The sequence below is a fragment of the Tasmannia lanceolata genome, unplaced genomic scaffold (assembly GCF_043159265.1).
Source record: "Tasmannia lanceolata isolate RefF3 unplaced genomic scaffold, GAP_Taslan_0.1 ptg000037l, whole genome shotgun sequence".
Taxonomy (NCBI): domain Eukaryota; kingdom Viridiplantae; phylum Streptophyta; class Magnoliopsida; order Canellales; family Winteraceae; genus Tasmannia; species Tasmannia lanceolata.
Window position 1 is genome coordinate 44,068,350 of NW_027518714.1, and position 13,432 is coordinate 44,081,781.

At 37.9% G+C, this 13,432-nt stretch overlaps 1 protein-coding gene and 1 pseudogene across 1 annotated transcript; both read left to right on the top strand.

The window, feature by feature from the left end:
• The first annotated feature begins 9,259 nt into the window (after positions 1–9,259).
• Positions 9,260–9,781, top strand: LOC143861465 (uncharacterized). The gene has a single exon (XM_077372394.1). It carries the CDS (start codon positions 9,260–9,262, stop codon positions 9,779–9,781), a length of 522 nt encoding a protein of 173 aa, XP_077228509.1.
• Positions 9,782–12,018: 2,237 nt separating this feature from the next.
• Positions 12,019–12,711, top strand: LOC143861466 (secreted RxLR effector protein 161 pseudogene; annotated as a pseudogene).
• Positions 12,712–13,432: the final 721 nt, after the last annotated feature.

The following is a 13,432-nucleotide window of genomic DNA, read 5'->3' on the forward strand; positions in this document are numbered from 1 at the left end:
CCAACCCTACGGATCATCAATTGGGGTAAAATTATGTAGGGTTACTTCACAGCCCGTGCTCTAATTCCATCCCAAGACCTATTTTTTAAATCATCAAATCAAGGGTTGAGATTAATTAAAGTGTCTTTACCAATAAGAATTGAATCAATCGTGTTCAGTCCCAAGCCTAATTAAACGTTGGATCCTTTCGTTGAGCGTAAAACCTGTGAAAAGCTGCGGATCAGTACGGATAAATGAGAGCCGTCGAAATTATCCAATCCTATGATCAGTAACAGAATTTAAACTCAACAATTGGTGGTTTGAAGGCTCAGATCATCGATCCAAAGTTGATAAAGTTGGCTCATCCAATCGGATCGCCAATTTGATTAACGGATAGAAAAACGATCCGCAATTAAAAACTGACGGCTCTCATTGAACGAAAAAGTTTAAATTTGGAATTTATATGGTAATATTGGGTTTAAAAGAGTCAGAAAAAATCCTGGAACAAGAATTGGTGAAAATCATGTAAAACTAGCTATAAAATCTCACCAAAATCTTCAAAATCCAAAATTTTAGTCACTTTCCCTCTCCTCTCTTTCTCTCTCCTCCATCACACGTTTTCCCAACTTGGGAAAATATTTGTTGCTGTAATTAACCCTATTTTGTAGGGATTTGGGTATTAATTTGGGAGGTTTTAATTTATTTTCACCAATTGGAGTAAAAAAGACAAGACTAGCTAGATTGTTGCCAAATTAAATAAAGCTAGTATCTTTTTATTGAAAGACTATGGAAACCTTCTATTCCCAGCAGCACTCGTCCATATTGGATTCTTTTCATGGATTTGAAGACATTCCAATTTGAAAATAAGAACACTCTAGCTTCCTTGATCACTACCATTGCCATCATTTCTAATTTTTTCATCTTTCAATCACAGCCCTTGCTCTCCAATGCTCTAACTTAGCAACCCCTCCCATCCTAGCTCTATAAATACAGCCCACCCTCTTCCAATAGAAGACACAAAAAAAAGTTCATTACTCTCTCCCCCCAATGTTCCGCAAATCACCCCCCTCTTTGTAGTTTCCAAAAAGCCTAAAAGATTGCACAAATTGTGAAATATGGTGGGACCCACAAAATCTCATCAAAGCCATAACCTTTCCTCCTGCAAAGATTCATCCAAAGATTTATAAAGATCTCAATTTTGGTCTAAAATGGGATGTCATGAGCATAAAGAATAAAAAATTCTTCTCTAATGATTTTATCCTCAAGAATGATCGCAAATATCTAGAATTTCCTATACTTTAAAGAAATAAAATATCCTTAGGAGATGAATTTGGAAAACTTGGAGGGGAAGCTAGAAAGATCAATTTAGAGAGATTCCAAAGATCCTTAAAAATTCTCAAAAGATCTCAAAAGACACCTATAAATATCCATGCTCTCTTCTTTGCTCTGCACAATTAAAGACTCCAAGAGAGCTCACAATTCTTAGCTATCTCTCTCTCTCTCTCTCTCTCTCTCTCTCTCTCTCTCTCTCTCTCTCTCCCTTCAAGGATCATCTTGGGAATTATAATCAAAGGAATCATCGTATTCAAATATCAAAGCGGGGATCGACATCAAACTCCAGAATAGGTAGGCATTTGTTAATTCACAAAGTAGAATTCATGCTAACTTAGTTCATGTATCTCCATGTTAGGGTTTACACTAGTATAATGCACATCTCTCATCTCTTTTTCCCTTTTCTTTTATTTTTAATGCAAAACTAATGTAGATCTAAGATCATCTTAGATTATAAATCTTGCTAGGATTAGAATTTATATTCTTATTCATGTGTATCTCTCTCTCTCACCTCTCTCCTCGTTTTCTTTTCCCCAACCCATAATGCTAAATTCCACCCCCCTAACTTTTTAGCCGAACCAACTTGGCCTTGACTCAACCCATCTTGGACCCATTACCCAACCAGCATCCACCTTGGACCCATCCAAATTGCCTACTCGGTGACTAAGGTCGTTGTCCAGAATTCCCAATCCAGTGCTTGACTCGTTCCCCACCTTAGCCCAGAATTGCTTATCCAGTGCCTGAGGACACCTACCAGTGGCTAAGATCCAAAACTAGAATTGCCTATCCAATGCCTAAGACGCCCACCCAGAATTGCGTATCCAGTGCCTGAGGACGCCTACCAGTGCCTACGATCCAAGCCCAGAATTGCCTATCCAGTGCCTAAGATTGAAACCCAAGATTGCCTACTAGTGCCTAAAGCCGCACCCTAAAGCTGCACCCCGACCCTCACCCTAAGCCGCACCCTAAAGCCGCACCCCAAGCCGTACCCAACCCAACTTGACCCAACCCGAATCCAACTCGACCCAATCCGAGTCAACTCAAGCCAACCCAAGTCAACCCAGTCCAACTCGGACTTAACCCGTCCTAACCCGAGCCAACCCGAGTCACCCTAACACCTTGCCCAACCGAGTCATACCCTTAGGATCTAAACCGAGTTGCACCCCTAGAGCCTACACCGAGTTAGACCTTTCTACTTCAGCCGAGTTATGACCCTATACTCAAACTGAGTTGCATCCCTACGTCCAAATCCATTTGACCAAATCTCATAAGTTTACCTCTTTTGACCTCCCAAATTGATACCCTTATGATTCAATACTTTCAAGATAACTCTGAGTGTCCAAACCAAAGTCCCAAATCCAAGATTCCAAACCAAAGTTCCAAATCCAAATTCCCCATCCAAATCCTCTAATGGAACTGCGTGTGGCTTGATCCCTATTGGATAGGGTACGTAGGCAACTTGGCACCCCCAAGTTTAGTCGCACCTTTCTCCATTCCCTCCACACCTTCTTTCATCTTTCCCATTCCCTTATCCACCCTTCTCATTCTCCATTTCTTTTCCCACTATTCACTTTTTTCTCATCATCTCTTGCATTGTTTAGGATTACATGCTTAGGTTATTTGCTATTTGTTTTCTTACTTGCATGTTTGCTTATATGCTTGTTTCTTCCTTGCATGCTTACTTGTGTTTGTTAAGTTTGAAACTAAGAAGAATTCAAAACAATCAAGAACTTAAGAACTTCATCTAATCATTAAAAATTGGATAATCTTAATCCAAATCTTAAAATTCAATTCATAAATCATGTTCTAAGTTCTAGAATTTAAGGTTAGGAGAACTTAGAAGTTACACCTTAGGTACCCCAAGGTAGAACTCTTAGTGCCTAAACTTCACAAATACAATGAAAATGCAACATAGGATCATTGTATTAGATTTAGGTTCATATAGCATAGGCCACTTCAAGTCAACTCAATCAATATAACTCAACTTAAATCAAGTATCATCAATCTCATAAAATATAAAAAACACTCACATAGGCACATAGGCATGTAGTTGCACGTATGATGCACTCTTAGCCCGCATGAGTCTAAACTGTGAACGGCCAAATAATTAAAAATTCTTAGGCTAATTCAAATAAAATACACATTTATCCCTTTAGTTAGAACTTTAACAACTAAAACTTTTAAAAGATAAAGACCAACTTTCGTCGGGCAAGAACGGTGCTTAACACCTTCTCTTCTTGTAACTAGTTAACTTACCCAACTCGGAATCGTAGACCAAATCTGCAGAGTTAAACATGGGTCCTAGATCCCTAATCTAGGTGGCGACTTTGGTCATTTGCTTCTTTCGTGAAGTTAGGATTTTTATCCTAAATTTATGAAAGAAGCAACCATATTCAAATCCAATAGACAAAGGCGCTATCAACACAACACACACGCTCGTGGGTCACCCTCCGGACGGGATCCACAGATTGGCGACTCTTCTAGGGATTAATTACCTAACTTTATAAGTTTTAAAAGCTTTAATCATTTAAGTCATAATTAAAGGGGATAAATATGAAAAAAAAATTCAAAAAAATTCAAAAAAAAAAAGAAAAAAACAGGAAAAAAGAACCAAAAGATGTTGTGTGCTTACTTGTGTTGCTTCATTTATGAACAAAAAGAAAAAAGTAAAAACAATAATGCATGCTCATAAAATGTAAACACCCAAAACCATTAAGAGATTAATTAAAGGACTTGAGGGCATTAGATGCGAATCCCCAAATTGCACACACTTACATCACTTGCATCTACACCCTTACATATCACATTCACACACGTCCTATTTAGGAACCCGGAGTGTTATCTAGCATGGTGGACTGGGAGGTCATGACCCAATGCCTCTTGTGTTAGAGAAACATTCCACTCTTGGCCTAGTACCTTTATGGTGCGTAAACGAATCTGTTGATTCACGTACTGCTACCCGGACACTGGTAGAGTATATCGAACACAGTTCGTGCTAAGGGAACTCTTGGCCTTACCCCTAGATTACCCCACACATTCATGTAGCACGGACACACGTACATCATGTGTGTGAGCCTAGATTAGGATGCCTTACCCATTTGTGTGTAGATTAGGCCGTAGTCCATCTTCCAATAGCTACGATCGGTTCTAGGTACATGAACCAGTCATGAGTCGAGATCCTCTCTCCACTCCGCTAAATAGGGCTTAGGAATTGCATCCTCCAAATAAAGCACAAGAAAAATGCCTTTGAGGTTGGGATAATAATCTCGTTGCTCTTAGATCTAGGAAATCCCATCATTTTTTACCAATCATCTCTTGATCAACGACTCATTTTTCATTGATCGTGAGTTGATATTGTTAGAGTACATGCCCTGGAAAGCCAGTAGAATAACATTTTCTAATCAATAAAGATTTATTTCATGAATTGAATGTGTATTTACATTTATGAATGTGTGTGATGTGCTTATTTTAATGACACATGTTCATCCTTAGGTAGCATATTATAAATGACATGCTCAAAGGATTCACAGATCCAAGGGAGCAAGGAGATATGACATCTCGGTTCTATACAAGCCTTAATAGTTCCTAGTTAGAAAAGAGACTGGACATCTCTTTCTGTATACAACTAGCACCAGTCTTGCCTACATGCACGTGACGTGAGGTGACTTATCTCGGTCATCTGGGTAGTGGACCCAAAGCAAGAAGAGTTGGTGCGACGATTGGATCGCGTAACCGAACCAGATCAAATAAAGAACAACTTGTGGACAAGAAAGTATAAAGTTGTTCTTCCTGACAGGACCCTTCATAAGTCCTTAGACCTGAGGGATTTTATTGGTCTGTTGGTCCGTTCTAGGGTCTTAGTCTATCTTATAGTGATTCTATTTTTAGAGTCACATTCGGATAGAGTTATATCCTAGAGCAAACCCTCGAGACCAATAGTGATACTCAAGAAGGGATTCTTCACCCTAAAATTTAGGGATTGGCATCTACAATTTTGTAAGAGCGGTAGGCCTATTAAATAGCTTGGCCAGGCGGATTTGATAAAACGTTTATCGAAAATTTTTATGAAACATTTAATTTTTTTCAAAGGATTTTTACAAATGCACTTGGAGACCGAACACCGCTTGACCAAAATGGTATACCAAGAGTGGGCCAAGGGGGTAAATAGTGTCCACCTCCAGTATGACTCAACTCAGTAGATGTGGGTACGAAGAAAGGACTTGCACATACATGATGTGATTAGGAGTAAGATGATCTTACGGTCATCTTCAGGGTTACGTCTCGATGGAGGCCACTGACCCAATGCGAGTGTAATTTAACTACAGAGCGAGATCACAATAGGACCCACCATAGGGTTCTGCAGGATTGATGGTCGGATCCCTGCGACGATCCCACTCACAACTCGAATGACCCGGTAACATCCAAATGGATCAGGGTTCCGCATTGTATGTAATTGCATGGACGGATATGATCCGTTAGATTAATGTGGATATTAATTTTATATATATATATATATATATATACATGTCTTTGTTAGGAAAGTAACAAAAGACAGTAAGATAATTTTTCCAAGACAAATTGGAGCTGAAATAACTCCCATTAGATGTGAGTTATTAATCGATTAAATTATTAATTAATTAATTAATTATTATACATTATTATGTATTATTAATTTGATTAATAATTATCATAATAATGTGTAATCCAAATGAGGATAGTTATTCCCAAACTGGTTTTGCAAAACTTGGGAAATTGGAACGGAATTGGGAATTGGGATAGGACTACACATTTGGATAAGGTTTGTGGGGCCCACAACACTCCTAAATCAGTTGGAGAGCTTGCGAAAAGGGTCCCAATTGCTCAAGGACTTTGAGTTGCAGTCAAACTCCTTGTTCGATAAGAATTGCTAAATTGTAGGATCTACAAAGCAAGCTATTTGTTCCCAACACCAACTGTTATGAGATATGGCCATAAGGGCTGGAGGGAGGCCTTCATACACTTCTCCCATGTATCATTAGGGTCCACACATAGCCTTAGAGAATTGGGAGAGTCCCATTCACTCGAGGAGTCTCAATTCAAGTCAGTTTCTCAATTGGATTGAAATTGGGAGAGAGACATTAATTTATCAAACCAAAACTCTACTGTATATAAAAGAGAGAGGGGAGAACGAAATTTCAATTATGGAATACTCAAAATTCTTTCTCCCTTGCGTCCCCCCTTTGGAAAATAGTTTTCCATCTCTCTCTCCCTTTCTCTATCTCTCTTCCAATTGAAATAGTTTCAAAGAGAAAGGCTTCAAATCAATTTCTCTATTCTCTACAACAAAGGTATTAATTAGATCAGACCTTAAATAGGTGAATAAGAGTAATTCACGTCCACAATAGTCTAAGCAAAGAAAAAGAATCCATCAGTTCAACTTGCGGGGTCCGCGGTATTTAGAACGATCGCAACCGTTCGAGGAGTAGACCAGCAGCGTGATTCCTTAATTTCTTCTTCAAAGAAGTATTTATATGTTTAATTAACTTAATTAACTAATCTAGGTTATAGGATCTTGGGCAAAAGCAAGATCGAACAGAATAATTTAAAGTTCTATGCGATTTTTGTTCCGCTGCGGGAAGGGGATAACCTTCCATGAAGTGGTATCAAAGCAACTAGGGCTCAGATTAGGGGATTAAATTAACCAAATATAGATCATGCGGTATATCCGATGTGAGTCCGGACGTTCTATCTCGGCTATCTAAGGTTGTTAGTCCATAGTGTTAATTAATCAACATATGGACTGTTGTGTAAAGTTCTATAATTTAGATCTACTCATTGTGATTTTTTATTTGATCGACCTTGATGGTTAAAAAGTAGGCTCGAATACGAGTCTAACGCATCAACAATCATCAAAATCTGATGAGCGGATTGGGAGATATGATTTTTACAAGTTAGGGCAAAAGTGCTACCTTTTGCTGATTTTTATTTCGGGAATTGCATGTTTTATTTCGGAATGGCCCCAAAGTTGTGAGAAACATTTATAGCCCATGATTAAATTTTTCAAACATTATTTGGGTGTATTCTAAGCATAATCAGTAGCTAATATGGTAGTCCGAATATTTTTCTTCGAATATTTTTCTCCTAGTTAAAATATTTAAAAATTATGCTATTTTGAAAGCGTTCCCGAAAACCACTATTTTGAGCTTTTCTCGCTCAAACAATTTCGTTTTTACTCAAAATTTTTTGTGGTGACTTCTAACATCATAAGGAATGATTATATTAAGTTCTTTAGATGTCAGTAGTTTTTATGGCTGAATTAAAATTATTTGATTTAATTTCAGCATGAGTTGATCTCTATTGGTGAAAAATTGGGCAAAAATGATTACTCGACCTCTATCCATGCATGAGATGCATATGGATAATATTTGTTGATGTTTGTTATTTATTTTATGGTTTGATATTGCTGGAATGTAGCAATTAAAAGTCCGCAATGTAATAATTAATGATTTATTGGTTTATGTGACAACTGGTTTCCCATGGAGAATTTCTTATGATTTACATATTATTTAGGCTAGTGTAGGACACTAGGGTAGTTTATTTTCATATTACATCAGAAGTAATGAAGAAAGAAAATCACTCTTGAGGTAGTCAATCGAATAATCAAAGAAGGACTTGGACATGGTGATGCTTCAAAAAGGCTATAGATGATGGCGAACCTCGATTCTGTCTATTCAATGGAGGGCGGACGCATTCTTCATGATTTTTACTAATCCAAAATACTTCATATGATGAAGTATATCAGTACCAATACCTTTGAAAATCGCCTTGAGGTCGGCGGATTTTTCCTATTGCGAATAGCGAATAGTTGCCCAAATTTCACCATTAATTTTGGTAATATGGAATTATGGGGATTAACTAACTCTAAAATAGTTAGATAATTCTAAAATAGTTAGTGGGAGAATCCCTACAAATCCAAGATGCCAAAATTAAGCTTATGGATGTGGTTGTTTTACTTTTCTGTGATTTGGATGTGTGATGGATGATTGCATTTTCCTTTCCTTATGTATGTATTTTCATTGGATGGTTTGTTTTAGATGCATGCTCAAGAATAAGTTTTTTCCCACTTAAAAGAAACCCTCTTTGTAAAATATTAAGTTATAAATGAGGATTTAAATCGAAAGGATTAATCTCCATGGCCTTCCATAGCCATCTATTGGTTGGCTAGTTTAGAGAACAAAACGATCATATGCCAAAGCTAAAGCTGATTTTGATTTTCTATCTGGAGTAACTAATAGATTCCTATAAGGATAAGGGATATTTGCAAAATACATTAGTCATATGCCAAAGCAGAAACTAGTATGTTTTGTAAAATGGTTCCGAGGCAGTGGGTGTTAACTTAACCAAGCAAAGAGTGTTGATGCCCAAAAGATAGATACACTGCGATGCTTGGAGGCCAAAATCAAATCGGTTATCATATTAATAATATGATGGATTAGATGAATCCACTCGTACTTAACAAAGTTGTTAATGAGCATCCGATGCCCATTGGAGAAATGATGCTATTTCTCTTGATTTATGTGTTTGAGGGGCACATAAATGAGACAAGATATGGGCAGTACCATTACGATCAAAAACCCAGATCTAATGGTTACATGTCGTGATAAATCTAAAATGGTTAGTCTTGCTAATTTTATGCCTCATTTCCTTTGCATTAGATAGGGCATCCTTCAATCCATTAGCTAGGACTCTTGAGGACAACAAAGACTTACTGGTCCAAATTATGTGGACTGGAAGAGGAACTTAACTCTAGTGCTCACAGCAACGAATGTTCATTGGGTCTTGACTACTGAGGCACCTGAGTTGCCTGATCCCGATGCTCCTCAGGATGTCAGGGACAGAGCCACAAAATAGCATGAAGATGACCAAATGGCTAAGTGCTATATCCTTGGGTCGATGTTGAACGTGTTGCATGGCTTCATCCATGGATATTATGCACAAACTTAGGGAGATGTTTGGACAACAAAATTGCAGTGACAGACAAATAGCAATTAAGGGCCTGGTTTTCACAAAAATGGTGGAAGGAACCTCAATTAGAGATCACATGTTGAAGATGATGGGCTATCTAAATGAGCTCGAAGTTTTAGGGGCCATGTTAGATGGTGAGTCGCAAGTCGACATGGTGTTAGCATCCCTACCACCATCATTCAATGACTTTGTCATGAATTGCCATATGAGCAAAATGTCAATGACGTTGACAGAATTGTTGAATCATCTTCAATCTACTGAGGATCTTCAGAAAAAGAATAAGAAATCCTCTTTCTTAGTTGAAGCTAATGTAGTTTCAACTCCCAAACCAAAAGGCAAGGGAAAAAGAAAGGGTAAAGGCCAGGGTTCCAAGAAAAATATTTTGAAAGTCAAGAACAAGAAAACTTTCAAGAAGAAGTCAACCAACACCAATGATACTTGCTTCCATTGTGGAAAGGTTGACTGAGGGCAAACTCTACCTACAGGTTGGAACGAATGCAATGGTTGCAGTCCAAGCTATGGGTGATCAATACTAGCATTTTCAAAAGGATATTTACGTTTAAATAATTGTGTTTATCTACCTTCCATTAGAAGGAATTTGATTTCAATTTTCTAAACTTCTGATTGATGGTTATTCAACTTTTGATAAAAGTAGTGTTTTTTATCGAACATGAAAATTCCTTAATTACAGAAGGTACATTAGTTGACGGATTATTTATGGTAAATGCTTTAGAAAATGTAAGTAACATTGAGGATATTCCTATTCAGAATATTCCAAAGCTCAAAAGGGCAAGGAATACAACCAATCCCACACATTTATAGCATCTTCGATTAGGCCATATTAACCTAGATAGGATTACAAGATTGGTAAAAGACAGTCCATTGGATTTACATCCAAGTGGAACCTTTTGCAACTTGTGAACCATGTCTTCAAGGTAAAATGACCAAAATTTCCTTCAAGGGCAAGAGTGGAAGATCCCAAGATTTGTTGGAGATTATACATAGTGATGTATGCAGTCCCATTTCTGATCATGCAAGAGGAGGGCTGATATACTTCGTGACTTTTACGGATGACCATTCAAAGTGCGTATATTTCTACCTTATGCGACATAAGTCTGAGACATTTGAAAAGTTCAAAGAGTTCAAGAATGAAGTAGAGAATCAGTTAAATAAAAGAATAAAGACTCTTTGCTTTGATAGAGGTGGAGAGTATCTTTCAGATGAGTTTAGGGATTACTTAAAGGAAAATTGAATCATCTCTCAATGGACCCCACCTGCAACACCAGAATTGAATGGTGTTTCATAACGTAGAAATAGGACTTTGTTGGACATGGTCTGGTCTATGATGAGTTTTGCAGAAGCACCTATGTTTCTATGGGGATATGCCCTAGAGACGGCGCTCTATGTCTTAAATCGTGTCCCAACTAAATCAGTATCATCTACTCCGTATGAGATATGGACAGGCAGAAAACGCTCATTGAATCATATGAGGATATGGGGTGTTCCGCACATGTTAAAAAGGTAAGTGCTGATAAGTTAGTGACAAGAACCGAAATGTGTATTTTTATTGGATATCCTAAGGAAACAAAGGATTATATATTCTATAACCCAAGTGAGCAAAACTGTTTTGTAAGCAGGAATGTGATATTTATGGAAGAAGAGTTCATCCAAGATACTATCAAGAGAGACAGGATTGCCTTGGAAGAGCAACCTGAAGCTTCAATGGAAAGAGAAGATACTGAGCAAGAGCCCACTATACCTATACAAACACTCTGACGTAGTAGAAGGGTGATCACACAACCTGATATATTAGTCTACTTTTGTAAAAATATGATATGATTTTATACAAAAATGATAATGATCCCCTTAATTACAAAGAAGCGATGTTAGACATCGATGAGGGAATATGGATGGAAGCTATGAAATTCGAAAGGGACTCCATGTACACTAACAGGGTCTCGACTTTAGTTAATCCACTAGAGGGCATTAAGCCCATTGGATGCAAATGGATCTTCAAGAGGAAGAAAGGACCTGATGGTAAGGTAGAGACCTACAAAGCACGATTAGTGGTGAAGGGATATAGTCAAAAGGCTGGAATTGACTACGAGAAAACCTTCTCACCAGTAGCCATGCTAAAGTCTGTTAGGATTCTATTAGCTATCTCAGCACACTATGACTACGAGATATGGCAAATGGATGTTAAAACTGCTTTCTTGAATGGAAACATTCAAGAGGATATCTATATGATCCAGCCAGAAGGTTTTGAAGCTGCAGAGAAGGAAGTTAGAAAGTGTGCAAGTTGCAAAGATCCATTTATGGATTAAAGCAAGCATCCCGCAGTTGGAATCTTCGTTTTGATCAAGCAGTCAAAGAGTTTGCCTATAAACAAAACGGAGTGCTGTAACATTTCTTGTTTTATATGTAGATGACATTCTACTCATTGGGAATGATGCTGGAATGTTGTTTAATACAAAAGTATGGCTATCTAGTACCTTTGCTATGAAGGATTTGGGTGAAGCGTCTTATATCCTTGGCCTTAAATTGTTTGGAGACCATAGGACTAGGACACTTAGACTATCACAGGAAACTTACATAGATAAGATATTAACCAAGTATCATATGGCAGATTCCAAGAAAGGGTTTAGGCATGGAATCAAGCTCTCTAAGAAGATGTCTCCTAAGACATCTGAAGAGAAGGAATAAATGAATAGAATTCCCTACGCTTCAGCAGTGGGAAGCTTGATGTATGCCATATTATGTATAAGGCCAGATATTTATTTCTCTGTAAGTGTGGTTAGTAAATATCAATCAAACCTAGGTCCAGAGCATTGGACAGCAGTTAAACATATTTTTAAGTACCTCAGAAGAACTAAATATTACTGTTTAGTATATGGAGGAGACGAATTAGTCATTTCTGGATATACTGATGCAGATTTTCATTCAAATGTTGACGACATGAAATCCTCATCAAGTTTTGTCTTCACCTTAGCTAATGGAGCAGTTTTATGGAGGAGTTGCAACCAAAACACCACGGCGGACTCCACAACTGAGACGGAATACATCGCTGCGAGCGATGCGGCGAAGGAGGCGGTATGGCTGCGAAAATTTATAGATGAACTTGGAGTCGTGCCCTCTATTGAGAGACCTATTACGCTGTATTATGATAATAGTGGGGCGATCACTCAAGCAAAGGAACCAAGGTCTCATCAGAAGTCAAAGCACATCCTTCGCAAATATCATGTGATACGAGAGATTATCGACAGAGGGGATGTGACCATAGATAAAGTAGCTTCAGTGGACAACGTGGCAGATCCTTTGACCAAGTCCCTTAGTCAAAAGGTATTTGATAAGCATATGGAGGGAATGGGTCTAAGATATATTCATGACTGGCTATGAGGGCAAGTGGGAGATTGTTAGAGTATATGCGTTGGAAAGCCAGTAGAATGGCATTTTCTAATAAATAAAGATTTATTTCATGACTTGAATGGGTATTTGTAAGCCCAAGGGTTCTCATGGGTCTAATCATTCACCTTACCTTCTTGTTTCATGTTAGCAAACTCAAATTGATTAGCATTTGTGGACTAATGTGTTGCTTTGAGGTTTTGTGTTATATACATGAATTTCATGTCATAATTGCCATTTCACAACTCTTCTCAACACATGGCTTGTGGATCAAGAAATAAAGGAACCAAGAGCTTGCTCCTACAGTGAAGACATCACCATTTGGAGATGATCAAGTCAAGAAGCTCGAGATGAAGATCCCACAAGTTCCCCTAGCAAGTGTCAAGAAGGAGCTTGGAGTTAAACATGCCATGGTGACACCTCATGCACCTTTCAACATGTATTGAAGATTGGAGGAGAAGTCACAAGAGTCGAATCAAGTTCAAGATGTTCACTCAAGCCGAAGAAGTCCAAGGAAGTGCATAAGAGAGAATACATTCCAAGAAGACTCAACGGTATCATTTTAGAATGTATTTAGAGTCCTCTTAATGTTTTGTAAATTGCACTATCAAAGGTTTTCAACTGGTTTTCATACTTAAGTTTTTACATCTTTGAAAACCATACACATACTCAAAAATGTGTTTGAAAGCCTAGGACAAAAGCTCAAAGACCATGG